This window comes from Bombina bombina, chromosome 4 (genome assembly GCF_027579735.1).
Source record: "Bombina bombina isolate aBomBom1 chromosome 4, aBomBom1.pri, whole genome shotgun sequence".
NCBI lineage: Eukaryota > Metazoa > Chordata > Amphibia > Anura > Bombinatoridae > Bombina > Bombina bombina.
Window position 1 is genome coordinate 1,005,319,098 of NC_069502.1, and position 14,652 is coordinate 1,005,333,749.

At 40.1% G+C, this 14,652-nt stretch overlaps 2 protein-coding genes across 2 annotated transcripts in view; one reads left to right on the forward strand and one right to left on the reverse strand.

The window, feature by feature from the left end:
- CEP68 (centrosomal protein 68) overlaps positions 1-9,654 on the forward strand; it is a 120,208-nt gene extending 110,554 nt beyond the window's left edge. The window contains 1 exon segment of the mRNA XM_053712092.1: positions 9,186-9,654. The gene's annotated coding sequence lies outside the window, so the exon portion shown is untranslated.
- The window catches only part of RAB1A (RAB1A, member RAS oncogene family), a 201,834-nt gene continuing 195,673 nt past the window's right edge, over positions 8,492-14,652 (reverse strand). Inside the window, exon 6 of the mRNA XM_053712093.1 lies at positions 8,492-11,879. Coding sequence (XP_053568068.1) covers positions 11,682-11,879 — 198 coding nt within the window. The 3' untranslated portion in view covers positions 8,492-11,681. The remainder of the gene's footprint in view (positions 11,880-14,652) is intronic.

The window sequence follows — 14,652 nt, forward strand, 5'->3', positions numbered from 1 at the left end:
GTACTAGGCGTCGCTTGGGCGGGCGTTAAAGGTTATGACGCTTGGGGAGAAGTAGATGGCATAACCTGATTCTCTTCTGACCGAGAATCATCCGGAGACATACTTTTATCAGCTAAAATATGTTCTTTGCAATGTAAGGCCCTTTCAGTATATGAGGGACACATTTGAAGTGGGGGTTCCACAATGGCTTCTAAACACATGGAACATTGGCTTTCCTCAATGTCAGACATGTTAAACAGGCTAGTAATGACCACAAACAGGCTTGAAAACACTTTAGTGAAAAAAATAATCTGAAAAACGGTACTGCGCCTTTAAGAGGAAAAAAGCGTACAATTTTTCCAAAACTGCTCTAAAATGATAAAATTATCCCAATTTTAATATATATGTGTCATCTTGCCAGCTAAGATTGTACCACAAGAAAAGGAATGCTTAACCCTTAATGGACAAAATCGTTCAAAAAACGTTATGAAATTAACCAAATAACCCCCTGCACCTCGCCACAGCTCTGCTGTGGCGCCTACCTGCCCTCAGGGGTTTGTAAAATCACTCAAACACTTCGATTAGGCCAAATCTTTCCTTTGAGGCCTGCTGGAGCTTGCTGCTTGCATGGGGAATTTAACTGTGCAACTGAGGCGCGAAATTAGGCCCCGCCCATCTACATCGATGTCTCACTGCCTTGCAAAAACCGCTATAAAGCGGTCTAGAACCTAGCCATGTGGGTTTCCATATACCCAGGTCTAAAAGAAAGCCATGTGCACCCACCATTGCCATCAAAAATAAAAACGTTTGCTTCACACAAAATAAACGTTAATTGCCCTCCAAACATAAAATCATTTGCCCAACAAACATGTCATCAGTGTCAACCATTTTTTCAGCCCAAAACATACAGGTCCCAGTAATACCCTTCTATTTCACATGTAGGATTACTGCTTACCCCTTCCCTTATGGGAATACGGTCAGCCAGTTCTGAAATAACACAGTCTCTCCAGAAAAAAAAATGACTGAACATAACTCAATGCATGTAGCATGAAAAACGTTCCTCACACTGAAGTTTCTTAAGTACTCCTCAGCCATTCTGTGGGAACTACTCTGGATCTTAGTGACAACTGCTAAGATCATCAGTCTCCAGGCAGAAATCTTCATCCATCTGCTGCCTGGGAGAAAATAGCACTCACCGGTACCATTTAAAATAAAAAAGTCTTATCACCTCTTTCACTTTACCCTTCCTATTACTTAGTATAGGCAAAGAGAATGACTGGGGGGTGGAGTCAAGGGAGGAGCAATATAGACAGCTCTGCTGTGGTGCTCTTTGCCACTTCCTGTTAGTAGGAGGATAATATCCCACAAGTAAAGGATGAATCCGTGGACTTGTATCTAGTAGAAGAAATACGATTTTACTGAAAAAATTACCCCTGCACCTCTGTGGCGCCTACCTGCCCTCAGGGTATTGCAAAATGACTCGACAACGATCCGGTAAACAGTGCACAAGTTTAGGCCCCACCGGAGGTAATGCCTGCTGCCTCCTCAGTCAGAGTAAACTGCTCGTCTGAGCGTGCGAAATAGGCCCCGCCCATCATGGACGTCATCCTAATAGTCTGAATAACCGCATGGGAAGCGGTCTGAAAACAAGCCATGTGGTCCTTTTATTAACAGCAAAAGTCAGGAAGGCTGCAAGGTTATTAATTATAAAACTATTAAGTGTCAAGCTGCCTCTCCCAGTGTCAAGCCCCATACAGTGTAAACGTCATATGTTAAGGCAATATGAATAAACATAGGTCTCTCAGTAACACCCTCAGTGTACAGGTCTACTGCTTACCCCCTTCCCTTGTCGGGAAAAAATGTCAGCCAACTCTGATATACCAAGTCTCCTCAGAATAAAAGACTGAACATACCTCAATGCTGCTTGTAGCATGATACCGTTCTCCACACTGGATTTCTCTTGCACTACATTCAGAAGCTCTGTGGGAACCAACATGGATCTTAGTTACAGCTGCTAAGATCATCAACCTCATGGCAGATATCTTCTTCACATATCTCCCTGAGGAAAATAATACTCACCGGTACCATTTAAAATAAAAAAACTTCTTGATTGAAGAGTCTAAAACTAACACCTCCTTTACCTCTTCCTATTACTAACACAGGCAAAGAAAATGACTGGGGGTGGAGGGAAGGGAGGAGCTATATATATATACAGCTCTGCTGTGGTGCTCTTTGCCACTTCCTGTTAGCAGGAGGTTAATATCCCACAAGGATGAAATCCGTGGACTCGTATCTTGTAGAAGAAATATGGGAGCAGACGAGACCCCGGAAGTAGGAAGACCAAAAAGGCCCTAACTTCCTGAAACCGATGACCAGAAAGCCAGCCCCACGAAAAGGGGACAAAAGCCCAATCAGCCTTGACCCGAAGGAAGAAGTACCGTCATCAAGGAGTCCAAGAAGACAATCTCAAAGGAGGAGACGAGAAACGTCACCAGAACCTGGTACCACGGATTTCTCTGAACCTCTGACCCACTATGGGAAGGAGAAAAAAACCTCTAGCACCTGACCCAGGATCCTACAGAGTACGCTTTAGCAGGATCCGAACCTCAGAAAACCACCAGCTAAGCATGGATAGGACAATTAGGACTGAACACAATCCCTTCTAATGTCCCCATAATAACAGAGGGCCAGCCTGACATCAAGGAACGAAAGGCCACCTATAAGGAAAAACAAGAAAGCGGAACTCAAGAGTGAGCAACTAGATACCCTAAACGGACCAGACAGGTATAACAAGCACCACGTGTCTGATATAGACCCCAAGGAACAGAAAAAGAGTACCCAACCAGGACCAGCCTGATACATAGGGCACCCAAGACCTGTCCAAAGCCACAAAAAGTCGCAACCCTAGAAGGGATAGACAAATTAAACCGACAAACAGTAGGCATAACAATGACCTAACTTTTCATATAACTTCCACAGAAGGGTCCAATGCGACCACAAAATCGCTAGTATCAAATTCCAGAGAAGAAAATGTTTCCAAAGGAAAAATTATAACAGACATAAGCTTTCTTACACAAACAAAATACATCCTAACCATATCAAAGAAAAGGAGGGCAGCACCCGCAGGTGAATGACCAAGAAGAAAGGGCACACTAACAGGACCAGCCAATCAGCAACCCCATTCTTCCGAAGCTCAAAACTGGAGTAAGATACCCAAGAAACAAAAACATAATTTATGTAAGAACTTACCTGATAAATTCATTTCTTTCATATTAGCAAGAGTCCATGAGCTAGTGACGTATGGGATATACATTCCTACCAGGAGGGGCATAGTTTCCCAAACCTCAAAATGCCTATAAATACACCCCTCACCACACCCACAAATCAGTTTAACGAATAGCCAAGAAGTGGGGTGATAAGAAAAAAGTGCGAAAGCATAAAAAATAAGGAATTGGAATAATTGTGCTTTATACAAAAAAATCATAACCACCACAAAAAAGGGTGGGCCTCATGGACTCTTGCTAATATGAAAGAAATGAATTTATCATGTAAGTTCTTACATAAATTATGTTTTCTTTCATGTAATTAGCAAGAGTCCATGAGCTAGTGACGTATGGGATAATAAATACCCAAGATGTGGAACTTCCACGCAAGAGTCACTAGAGAGGGAGGGATAAAATAAAGACAGCCAATTCCGCTGAAAAAATAATCCACACCCCAAAATAAAGTTTTAATCTTATAATGAAAAAAACTGAAATTATAAGCAGAAGAATCAAACTGAAACAGCTGCCTGAAGTACTTTTCTACCAAAAACTGCTTCAGAAGAAGAAAACACATAAAAATGGTAGAATTTAGTAAAAGTATGCAAAGAAGACCAAGTGGCTGCTTTGCAAATCTGATCAACAGAAGCTTCATTCCTAAACGCCCAGGAAGTAGAAACTGACCTAGTAGAATGAGCTGTAATCCTTTGAGGCAGAGTTTTACCCGACTCGACATAAGCATGATGAATCAAAGATTTTAACCAAGATGCCAAAGAAATGGCAGAGGCCTTCTGACCTTTCCTGGAACCGGAAAAGATAACAAATAGACTAGAAGTCTTTCGGAAATCTTTAGTAGCTTCAACATAATATTTCAAAGCTCTAACTACATCCAAAGAATGCAACGATCTTTCCTTAGAATTCTTAGGATTAGGACACAATGAAGGAACCACAATTTCTCTACTAATGTTGTTAGAGTTCACAACTTTAGGTAAAAATTCAAATGAAGTCCGCAACACCGCCTTATCCTGATGAAAAATCATCATCAGAAACAGACAAATCAGAATGATGATCATTTAAAAATTCATCTGAAAAATGTGAAGTTTTAAAAGACCTTTTACGTTTACTGGAAGGAGGAATAACAGACATAGCCTTCCTAATAGATTTAGAAACAAAATCTCTTATATTAACAGGAACATCCTGAGTATTAGATGTTGATGGAACAGAAACAGGTAATGTTATATTACTAATGGAAATACTATCTGCATTAGCAAGCTTATCATGACATTCATCACAAACTACAGCCGGAGGGACAGTTACCACAAGTTTACAGCAGATACACAACTTTGGTGGAACCAGCATCAGGCAGCGTTTTTCCAGAAGTAGCTTCTGATCCAGGGTCAATCTGAGACATCTTGCAATATGTAAGAGAAAAAAACAACATATAAAGCAAAATCTATCAAATTCCTTAAATGACAGTTTCAGGAATGGGAAAAAATGCCAATGAACAAGCCTCTAGCAACCAGAAGCAAATGAAAAATGACTTAAATAATGTGAGAAAAAAGGTGGAGACAAAAAGGACGCCCACATTTTTTAGCGTCAAAAAAGCCGCCCACATTATTGGCGCCCAAATGCTTTTGGCGCCAAAAATGACGCCACATCCGGTGATGCCGACATTTTTGGCGCAAAACGTCAAAAAAATGACGCAAACATGAACAACTTCCGGCGACAAGTATGACGCCGGAAATGACAGAAATTTTTTGCGCCAAAAAAGTCCGCGCCAAGAATGACGCAATAAAATCAAGCATTTTCAGCCCCCGCGAGCCTAACAGCCCACAGGGAAAAAAGTCAATTTTTAAGGTAAGAAAAAATGTTTTAATTCATATGCATTATCCCAAATAATGAAACTGACTGTCTGAAATAAGGAATATTGATCATCCTGAATCAAGGCAAATAAATGTTTAAACACATATATTTAGAACTTTATATAAAAGTGCCCAACCATAGCTTAGAGTGTCACAAAAAATAAGGCTTACTTACCCCAGGACACTCATCTACATGTAGTAGAAAGCCAAACCAGTACTGAAACGAGAATCAGTAGAGGTAATGGTATATAAGAGTATATCGTCGATCTGAAAAGGGAGGTAAGAGATGAATTTCTACGACCGATAACAGAGAACCTATGAAATAGACCCCGTAGAAGGAGATCACTGCATTCAAATAGGCAATACTCTTCTCACATCCCTCTGACATTCACTGCACGCTGAGAGGAAAACCGGGCTCCAACTTGCTGCGGAGCGCATATCAACGTAGAATCTAGCACAAACTTACTTCACCACCTCCATGGGAGGCAAAGTTTGTAAAACTGATTTGTGGGTGTGGTGAGGGGTGTATTTATAGGCATTTTGAGGTTTGGGAAACTTTGCCCCTCCTGGTAGGAATGTATATCCCATACGTCACTAGCTCATGGACTCTTGCCAATTACATGAAAGAAAAGTAAATTGGAGACGATAAGGAGATTAAACTTCATCCCCACACGTCTAACCCAGCTTGCCCTCTGGAACAAAAGACTGAGGATCCCTCAACCTTTTAGGACTGGGATCCTCCCGCACCGCCAAAACATGCCGCAGCAGGACACAAAGGCGCGCTAGTCTATAACGAAAAGCAAGGCTTACCTCCGCCAGGGCAACTGATGACCCAGAGGGTTGGGCCCCTGAAGCTTCAGAGGAAATAGTTTCCCCAGGTGGCTAAACCGGCCCAGATGATACCACGCCTGAGGCGCCCTGGTTAACAGAACACAGAGACAGTATCTCAGCAACACTTCCCTCTCTGGAAGATGTAAATGCGCCAACGCCATAGTTATGGCCATGTGGAACCGTGCCGTAACCTCTGGAGGAAACAAGCCGTCTTCCGGAGAAGGGGTAACAGCATTTGGGACACCTGCTTGCGTAGCCAAAGAAGGTTCTAGGGGACGCACCTCACGGGATATGGGATCCCCAGAGGCAGATGGCTCGGCGGACTCTAAGTGCCCTGTTTTGGTAGAAGAGAGCACTCTAGAGCGGCATTCTGAACATAACTGATGGCCATGGATTACCCGGGCCATTTCATACTCTTCGCAAGAAGTAGAATCAGAGACATTTGTCTCCAAAATAAAATCGGAATCCTCCATAACTTGGTGATAGAATTATGGATAAAAAAAACATAAAAACGGCACTCACCACCTCCTGAGACCCAGACAACGGGCGAAACAGACTCTGTCCCCACGCGGTCAGGAATACGGAAATGGAGAACAGAACGTGACCACGCCTAGTCACAAGGTACACCAGGGCTACGCAGCCTGACAAAAAGGCTGTTATGTTCCAATATAGCCAAGAGCCTAAGTTTCACTACACATTAGCAGACAATCACATAAACATGATTAAAGTCCCCCCCCTGTTCAATAACCCCCCTCAGGAGATATCAACCCTTGATTCCATAAAGACAGTGACTTCTTTGTTTACTTTACATTCACATAATGTCATCAAAGTAAAATGAAACTATCTTAACGGAATCTACGCCGTGGAACAGGAACACGGCCCTTCAAGTATGACAGATAGTAGCCTCGCTTCTGACATGGACTTGAGTGAAGAAAGCAGGCAGCGAAACTCGTCAACGCCGATTGCTAAGGAGCTGTTAACATCGGGAGTCGGGATGGTGTTGCAGAAAGACTCTCCCTGCATCTCCAGACTAACATTCATCCATGCTCTGAGAGGCTGATAGGATTACTTAAAACTCCAGTCCCATTTCGAAGAGTACTACCCTCCATAAGAGACTATCATTAATCTTCCGGACACTTCTCTGCCAACCTCCTGTGACGAAAGGCAAAGAAAGACTGGGGGATAAGGGAAGTGGGGGAGGTATTTAAGCCTTTGGCTGGGGTGTCTTTGCCACCTCCTGGTAGCCAGGTTCTGAATTCCCAAAAGTAATGAATGCAGCTGTGGACTCTCCTCATTTAAGAAGAAAAATGTGTTTACTTTGCAATTGCTTATGTGTTAAAGCTGTGAAATTTGCTGTATAACCATATATTGTGACCTAGAGTTACATCTGTTCATGTTGAAAGTATTTGTCATATGGTGTGGCAGCCATCTTGAAAAACGCAAACATTTTGAAAATGTGTTTTCTTTGCAACCGCTTATGTTCGAACTGTAAAAACTTTTATATTGTGACTTAGCTGCTTGTATGCCATTGCAAAGGCGATGCACTTGGCCACCTCTATTGCTGCTTGCAGCTATATTCAAATTTGCTTTGTTCTCTTTGTGAAAGCTAATATGCTAATTTATAAGTCTCCCCAATAGGCAGGGTTTTCAGGATTACCTTGGATGAGAGCAGGTAAAATAACAATGTTTACTAATTAGCTGATTATTTCACCTGTGCTCCAGTTCAGATATCCTCAAAATCTGGCCTGTTAGGGAAGCCTGAGGACAGGTTTGAAAACCATTGTTCTAATCTCTTGAAGGCAGTGTCTTATCTCTGTGCATTTGGCAGATTTTAACAGTGATGCTTCACATAAAGATAACGTGCTCACTCCCATGGAGTTACTTATAAGACAGCACTGATTGGCTAAATAACTGAAATAAAGGGGCAGTCTGCAGAGGCTTAGATACAAGGTAATCAAAGATGTAAAAAGTATATTAATATAACTGTTGGTTATGCAAAACTGGGGAATGGGTAATAAAGGGATTATCTATATTTTAAACAATAAAAATTCTGGATTAAACTTTTAGTTATGCAAAGCTGGGGAATGGGTAGTAAAGGTGCTAAATTTTTATAAAAAAAAAAAAAAAAAATCTAATAAAAAAAATATTAAGTAGACTTTCCCCTTTAGTTAAATACTGCATCTTCTGAGCACGGTCAAACTGATTGCCTGTTTTGTTTGCATCTACAAAACTTCAAGTTACTCTTGAAGATTTATGAGAAAGCTAGATATACCTTCCTGTAGAAACCCCAGCTCCCTTGTGGGGCTGCAACAGGAAGTAATGGACCCTGCACAAAAGAAAAATGTAAAATCCTTTTAAAATAATTATTACAATTTCTATTAAGTATAACCCACTGCAGTGTTTTTTTTTTATTACAACAAAGAAACAGACTTATATCTTTTTAACATACAGCCTATTGGTTTGTATATGCGAGTAACAAACTCAGGCTAAGGCTTCCCTTACTGAATTAATACAGAACATAGGAACAAGTTGAAGTATGTGGCACTAGGAAAAAAATAATCAGTTCTTATAATTTTATTTGTGGACAGCTTGTATACATAGATGGAACAATACAGGACAATAAAAATCACACACAGATGTTTTACAAGCACATAAATTTACAGGGGTGTCCTTACCTAATGTGTGTACAGTCTAGGTAAGGAGATAGAAGAAATCATATAAACAGTAGTGAATTAAATTTAGTGGTATGGATATGAATGCAGCATTAGCTACAGGGAGACTGCATTTTTGTTTTGTTTTTTAAATCAGGCAAAAGGTGTTGCCCCAAAAAATACAGCAAAATCTTAAAGTGGCAATAAAATGCATGCAAAGTGCACAATCTTGAGAGGCACAGGTTTGCCGAGCTTCTAGATGTAGAAAAACAAATGTGGGGCCCTACATGCATGTACAGATAAATCTAAATCAGGTTTGTAATAGTATTGCACCAAAAAGAAACGCCTGAGTATGCCTGAAATTCAAACAAAAAAAAAAAGTAACATGATGTGGATGCAGATCTCAAACGACAGGCCCTACCTAGCTCCTTGACAATAAGGTCTTCTCAGTCTCTTGAATTTAGCTGCATCATTACATAAATGTATTGTGTCAGAGGATATTTTTTACATTTCCATTGTTTGATTAATAATCATTGTTAATTAGCAATTCCTTAGAAAACTCCAAGAAGCCATAACTCTTTCTTTTTGTGTTTTTATTTTAGAGCAAAACTACTGGAAGGAGATTTCAACACCAGAAATGTAACAAAATTTGTCATCCAAAATTACTTAAACATTGTCTTTTAAATAAAACAATGAGAACATTTTCAAGCCTTAAAGAAGTTGCATCGTTCCAATGTAGGGGGGGGGGGAATAAAAAAACCAAAACAAAAAAAAAAAACTTTCTAGATAGAGAAAGCTGTTATTCCAGAATTTTGATACCAGAAATAAATTTACAGAAGTTAAAACCAGATTGGATTAACATGCAACACTGAGATGTAATTCACATATTTCTGTTTTTTTGAAATCTGTTAAATGAAGCTAATATTGTGTGCCTAAAACACTGCAATGTTTTAACTGTTGCAAGTCTTAAACTGTTATGGTAAATCTTTATAACCAGATTTTACAGTAAAAGTTTCTCCAAGCTTTTTTAAGCAAATAAAGATTGACAACCCTTTTCAATGTTTACCTAAAGATGAGTGCTTTATTTTTGCGGAATGTTTAAGAAATTTTAAAAGGATTCCATTTAAAATAAAAAAAAAAAATAAATAATTGGAAAACCCCTAAATATATTAATTTTATTAAAATAAAATGCAAGAGGATTCCACACTCCCATGTGGCTAAAGCCTTGTAGAATTAGATGACAATATACTATTAACTATTCTACAGTGCTTAGGTTCACTCATTTCTTGAATTTTGCTTCAGCATTTCTTCACTGGGATTAAGTATAATATACACAGCAGTGTGCTTAAATGAACTGATTATTAAGTAATGATATAAAAACGTCATGCAAGGTTGGTTGCGTCTTTTGCAGCATCACATGAAGAGGTAAATCTGGAGGCGAGCCGTTCTATGTGCACAGATTAGTAGCTATCGAAAACACCTAAGATGCTCTGTTTTTAACTCAATTAACGATCATGGTTGATATGGGGTACACCTTAAATAGTACTCCAGTGTGTTACAGCCAAAAGGTAACTTGTTTCTAATATAAGTTCCAATTACACATTTAATGTTAAACAGTTTTATTTCAGTAAGGTAATGTGGTTCAATCTGTATTGGTAGCATCAAGTTAGTAATATTATACGCCATCCACAGAAGGTTTAATATAGCTATATACATCTGACAGGACTGATTGTCCAATCCATTTAAGCCACTAGCAAAATACAAAAATGTATTGCATTTTTACAGAGATTTTCAGCTGCGTGCTGCCTATATTTCAACGCAAGCTTTCACCTGTTTCTGTTTTTTAATCACACTTTACATATAGCAAGCTTAGAACTAAATAACTGTCATGAGGTGTTGGGCTAAACTTATTTAATAAAAAGTGAAACAATGATTAATGAAAAGAATGGAACAGCATATATAAACGTAATGGCAAAATTACATCACTGACATTTTCACTGTTTTACACTTCTGTAAAATCGTTTTTAAATAAAACGATGGAAATAGCTACAGAAAATGTACTTTTTTCAGTGATTTAAACAGGGCAAACACTGTACATTCAAACTAAATGTATTTAACCGCCACTTACAGTTTTCTAGTCAACCTACTTCTCCTGCATTACTAAGTCCACCTGAAGCAACATAGTGGTTGCAATTGATTGGGTTAGTTAAGCATGTTAGTTTTGAATATGGGTACCCAATTTCAAACTTCAGATTACACATAAGGGCACAGATTCAGCCAAACGGAGGCAGAAATACTAAATACCTTCATTTCCGATTACTAGATGAATTAAGACAATACTTATCACCATACAGTTTGTTATTAATTCCAATAAGTACAATATTTATTAAACATTTCTTCAGTTGTTTGTTACATTGTGTGCAACAAATTACAATGATCTGCAGCCACAAATTATATGCAGAGTATGAAGAAACTATTCACACTTTTGCTGCCAGAGATGCCTGCATGACAATAAATTAACTGCAGGCTCCTCTGTCAGCTAAAAGATCAATCAGATAGTGTAATCTTTCCATTTACAACTCTACAAGAAATAACTAGCAAAATCAGATCTTACATATAACATCTCACTAAACTTTATTGATGCATGGAAACTGACAGACACTGTTGTGCTGTTTGATACAAAATGGCTGAACTTCATCTTCAGAAGACTAAACCTGACACCTAAACATGCCAATAGAAATGTCAAAAATGGGAAGGGAAAAAAAATAAGGTATCAAGCAACCACAGGGAGATACCATCTGGTATTAGTAAAGCAACAAGGGTTACAAACAATCAAGAAACCAGCACACAGGGAGGGGAAGGAGGAATTAAGGTTTAAAATAGTTCTGAAAATGAAGTTAGCTGTCTTGAGTCAAGGGCATAAAAAAAAAAGTCAGTGTTGAACGATTACAATCGCTGACCTTTGGGGAGACGGTAAGATTCTGTTGTAGTGCGGCTACATACAGTACAATTCAGGCAATTTTTGTTTTGTCACTTAGGTTCAGATTGAGATTTCACTGTTGTGAGGAGGGAAAGGAACTGATGGGGGACAGGCCGTTTTAGCAGCAACCGCCGCTGGACTGCTTGACTGGAGTGCTCTGGATTTTGACGTTTGACTTCTCTGCTCCACCAGATGTCGCTCCGGGTCCCATTCGCTTTTTAATCTCAGCCGCCATTGTCATGAAAGCCTGCTCTACATTTGTTGCATTCTTTGCACTTGTTTCCAAAAATGGAATACCGAGTGAGTCTGCAAATTCCTGAGAAACAAAAATAAAAAGTAAAATTAACGCATTAATCCTTTTAGATGTAAAAATATGAATTTCATGCTAATATTTTAAAGAAACATGAAATCCAAAACTTTTCCCCCCTCATGATTCTGATAGAGCAAGCAATTTTAAACTACTTTCTATTTAACTTCTATTATCACATTTTCTTAGTTTTGATATCTTTTGTTGAAAAGCAGGGACTTAAGATCAGGATTGTGCATGTGTCTGGAGCACTATATTTCTATCTATTTGCAAGGCACTAAATAGCAGCACTATTTCCTGCCACATAGTGCTCCAGACACCTACATAAGTATTTTTAAAACAAAGAAAACTTTTTAAAATTGTATGCTCTGTCTGAATAACAAAGGAAAATTTTGGGTTTCATATCCCTTTAAGGTATCTATTGCCCACTGGTTCACAAGGACAACTACTGCTGTATTGGGCAATAGACACGTCTTCCCAAGCATGAAATGCAAAGTGGTGTTAAAGGGACATGAAACCCCAAAACATTATTTCATTATTCAGATAGAGAATACAATATTAAACAACTTTTTAATTTATTATTTAATTTGTTTTATTCTCTTGGTATCATTTGTTGAAGGAGCATCAATGCACTACTGGTTTCTAACTAAACACATGGGTGAGCCAATGACAATCAGTATATATATATGCAGCGCCAAATCAGCAGCAAAAACCTAGATTCTCTTATGCTCCTGAGCTTTCATAGATAAAACTTTTAGCAAAAATAACACGAGAATTAAGCAAATGAAATAGAAGTAAATTGGAAAGTTGTTTAAAATCATACTCTCTCTCTCTGTCTGAATCATAAAAGAAACATTTTGGGTTTCATGTCCCTTTAAGCACAAAAAATAAATTATGCTTACCTGATAATTTCATTTCCATCATGGGGAGGAGAGTCCACGGCTTCATTCATTACTATTGGGAATTAAGAAACTGGCCACCAGGAGGCGGCAAAGACACCCCAGCCAAAGGGTTAAATACTTCCCCCACTCCCCTCATCCCCCAGTCATTCTGCCGAGGGAACAAGGAACAGTAGGAGAAACATCAGGGTATAAATGGTGCCAGAAAATAAGTTACATTTAGGTCCGCCCACAGGCGGGAGCCGTGGACTCTCCTCCCCACAATAGAAATGATCAGGTAAGCATAATTGATGTTTTCCATCTAAAGCGGAGGAGAGTCCACGGCTTCATTCATTACTATTGGGAACATATACCCAAGCTCTAGAGGACACTGAATGAAACCGGGAGGGTAAAAGGCGGACCCTAATCTGAGGGCACCACAGCCTGTAGAACCTCTCCCAAAAGCCGCTTCCGCAGAAGCAAAAACGTCAAATTTGTAAAACTTTGTAAAAGTATGTATGTAAGGAAGACCAAGTAGCAGCCTTACAAATCTGCTCCATAGAGGCCTCATTCTTGAAGGCCCAAGACATAGCCATCACTCTAGTGGAATGAGCCGTGATCCTCTGAGGAGGCTTATGTCCCGCTTACTCGTAAGCCAAACGGATGAAGCTCCTCAGCAAAAAAGACAAAGTAGCAGCAGAAGCCCTCTGACCCCTGCGCTTCTCTGAATACACAACAAAAAGAGATGTAGATTGTCTGAAGCCCTTTGTAGCCTGAAGATAGAACTTCAGGGCACGGACCACATATAGATAATGAAGTAACCGCTTGTTCGAAGAAGGGTTAGGGCACAGAGAAGGAATAACTATTTCCTGATTGATGTTACGATTGGACACCAACTTGGGAAGAAATCCCAAGCCGGTGCAAAGAACAGCCTTATCCGAATAAAAAAACAGATAAGGTGGCCCATGTTGCAAGGCCGCCAGTTCAGATACTCTGCGAGCCGATGCAATGGCTAACAGGAAAAGGACCTTCCAGGACAGGACCTTAATGTCAAGAGAATGCATAGGCTCAAACGGGACCCTTTGCAAAACCCTAAGGACCAGGTTCAAGCTCCATGGGGGAGCAGGCTGCTTAAAGACAGGCCTGATTTGAGACAAAGCCTGAACAATAGATTGAATGTCAGGGAACTCAGCTAGTCTCCTGTGTAACAAAACAGATAATGCCGAAATCTGTCCCTTTAAGGAACTAGCTTCAAGTCCCTTCTCTAAACCTTCTTGAAGAAAGGACAGGATTCTGGAAATCCTCACCTTGTGCCAAGGGTATCCATGTTTCTCACACCAGGTCAAGTAAGTCCTCCACACCTTATGGTAGATGCGCCGAGTGACTGGCTTCCTTGCCTGAACTAGAGTGTCAATCAAACTTTCAGAGAAACCTCTCTTGGCTAGGACTAAGCGTTCAATCTCCACACAGTAAGCCTCAGAGAATTGAGATTCTGATGCTGGAAAGGACCCTGTTCCAGCAGATCCCTGCGACTGAGTAACCTCCACGGCGGAGAGGATGACATCCCCATCAGATCCACAAACCACGTTCTCCGCGGCCACGAAGGAGCAATCAAAATGGTCAACACTCTCTCCTGCTTCATGCGTGCCCCTATACAAGGTAGAAGTGGTAAGGGAGGAAAAATGTACGCTAGATCAAACCCCCAAGGCACTGCTAATGCATTTATCAGTTCTGCCTGTGGGTCCCTCGACCCGTAATGGGGAAGTTTGCAATTAGGCCTGGACGCCATGAGATCTATCTCCGGCGTCCCCCATCTGAGACAAATCTATGCAAACACCTCGGGTGAAGAGACCATTACCCCGGATGGAATGTTTGCCTGCTGAGAAAGTCCGCTTCCAAGAAAG